Source organism: Babylonia areolata, chromosome 3 (genome assembly GCF_041734735.1).
Source record: "Babylonia areolata isolate BAREFJ2019XMU chromosome 3, ASM4173473v1, whole genome shotgun sequence".
In the NCBI taxonomy this organism is placed as follows: Eukaryota; Metazoa; Mollusca; class Gastropoda; order Neogastropoda; family Buccinidae; genus Babylonia; species Babylonia areolata.
The window spans coordinates 43,272,752-43,275,251 of NC_134878.1; the positions used below are offsets into that span (position 1 = coordinate 43,272,752).

At 45.0% G+C, this 2,500-nt stretch overlaps 1 protein-coding gene across 11 annotated transcripts in view; it reads left to right on the forward strand.

Moving 5' to 3' along the window:
- The window catches only part of LOC143279998 (uncharacterized), a 431,093-nt gene that overhangs the window by 162,017 nt on the left and 266,576 nt on the right, over positions 1-2,500 (forward strand). For all 11 annotated transcript variants that reach the window (XM_076584413.1, XM_076584420.1, XM_076584415.1 and 8 more), the window contains one exon: positions 2,445-2,500. This exon is cut by the window's right edge and continues 37 nt beyond it. In XM_076584413.1, the coding sequence (XP_076440528.1) occupies positions 2,445-2,500 (56 nt within the window). The remainder of the gene's footprint in view (positions 1-2,444) is intronic.

Genomic DNA, 2,500 nt, shown 5'->3' on the forward strand with positions numbered 1-2,500 from the left:
GTGTGTGTGAGAGTAAATGTGTGTGTGTCTGTGTGTGTGTGTACGCGCGTGCGCGCGCGTGTGTGTGTGTTAGTGTTCGTGCGTGTTTATTCAAGCGTATGTGCGTGTATGGAAGGCTGAGACAGGGACAGGGACTTAGATCCACGGTCTGTGGAGAGAGAGAAAAAAAGATGAACATAATTAGAGAAGAAAAGAAATGAAGGAATGATATATAGTAAGGAAAAAATAAAAGAAAAAAAAGAACAGTTCTCTCCCAGCACAGCGAATATCTATTGTATGATAGTCCCACCATGACCATCAGAACAGCAGAGGAGGCAACGACTGCCCCGACTATATGCGCAAGAATTTGATTACAGTGGAGAGTGTCTTGGCCACAGTTACATCCCCACTCTCTCGGCCAAGAGGGTCTTGGGACAGTCGGCGTTGGGATAGTTCCCAAAGGCCAGCTATAGCCCCCAAGACTGCATCACTAAGAGCCAGTGCAATTTTGCCTCCCTAGTTTGAAAGTCATAGTCCTTCACAAAAAGATGAAGCTGTAAATGACTTCCCGTTGTAATATGGAGAAAACCATTGTCAATACAGCTCTCATTTGGTTGCTGAATATCTATTATTCATTCTGGACCGAGCCTCCTGTCAGTGTGAAGGTGGACGGAGGAGAACTCCTCTCACCCCCTTCCTCCTTCCCTCCCTCCCCACCCCTTCCCCCGCCTGTCCACCCACATGCCAATCCCCCAGCTCCCAACCCCCACACCTTTCCTATGTTGTTCAGGAGAAAGTGTTCAGCAAACGGGTGATGCATAATTCATAGGCAGTGGTCTGCATTTCTGTCGCCCAGGTCTCAGTCCGAATGGTAGAGAGAGAGAGAGAGAGAGAGAGAGAGAGAGAGAGAGTGTGTGTGTGTGTGTGTGTGTGTGTGTATTTTTGGTTTTTGTGTGTGTGGTGTATATCAGTGTGTGCGTTTGTGTGCGTGTATGTATGTGTGTGTGTGTCTCTGTGTGTGTTTGTGTGTGTCTGTATCGGTGAAGTCCGAGTCTCAGAGTGGTACAGCGCGCAGGCGTGTGTGTGTGTGTGTGTCTGTGTCTGTGTCTGTCTGTCTGTCTGTGTGTGTTTGTCTTTGTGTTTGTGTCTGAGTGTGTAGTGTGTTTACGTGTGTGTGTGTGTTTGTGTGTGTGTGGTGTATATCAGTGTCTGTCTGTGTGTTGTCTGTGTGTGTTTGTCTGCTTGTCTGCGTCTGTGTTAGTGTGTGGTGTTTATATATATATATATATATATATATATATATGTGTGTGTGTGTGTGTGTGTGTGTGAATCATGTGTTAAGGATAAGGTAAGGGAGGCAACTGCTGCTTACCAGAATGCTGTGTGGGGGTAGGGGGATGGTGGGGGTTGGGGGGGGGGGGGAGATGGCGCGCACTGGAACTCGCTGTCTTGATCACGTTGCTCTGCTTGTTTTTGCCTCCTGTGTTGTCACATTAATTAAATAATAATGATGGTGTTGATGATGATGATGATGATGGTGTTGATGATGATGATGATGATGATGATGGTGATGATTGTACGTACGGCGGTAATGGTGATGCTACTTTCATAAAACGTAAAATAAAAAAAAAAAATGACGACATCATTATGGAAATGACTTGACGATAATAACGGTGTGATTATTATAATAGTAATGAGTATGATAACTGGCGAAAAATCCAACAGTCCGTGTGTGTGTGTGTGTGTGTGTGTGTGTGTGTGTGTGTGTGTACATGGTGTGTGTGTGTATTGGTAATGTATGTGATGTGTGTGTGTGGACACAGATACGTCTTGTGAACTTGCAGTCAATGTGTTTGTGTATTGGTAATGTGTGTGATGTGTGTTGTGTGTATGTATTGGTAATGTATGTGATGTGTGTGTGTGGACACAGATACGTCTTGTGAACTTGCAGTCAATGTGTTTGTGTATTGGTAATGTGTGTGATGTGTGTGTGGACACAGATACGTCTCGTGAACTTGCAGTCAATGTGTTTGTGTATTGGTAATGTGTGTGATGTGTGTGTGGACACAGATACGTCTTGTGAACTTGCAGTCAATGTGTTTGTGTATTGGTAATGTATGTCGGCCCAGCACTCAGCTTATATCACAGATTGACAGCAAAGTGAGAGCTGTTTTATCAGTGGTTTCTCCAGTGCAATGGGGAAACATTTACAGCTTAGTCTTTCGTAATGGACTATGACTCTCAAACTAGGAGGCAAAATTGTACTGGCTCTTAGTGCTGCAGACTTGGGGGGGCTAGTTGGCCTTTTGGGAACCATCCCAAAACGCCGACTGTCCTAATACACTCTCCAGATTGTTGCGACAGCAGTTACGCCATCTGCTTGTTTTGATGATCATTGTCAAACACGACTGACTATCATACATATAAAACTGTGTGTGTGATGTGTAATGTGTGTGTGGACACAGATACGTCTGGTCAACATACGGTCAGACGAGATAGTGGACGGGAACCCCAAGCTGAC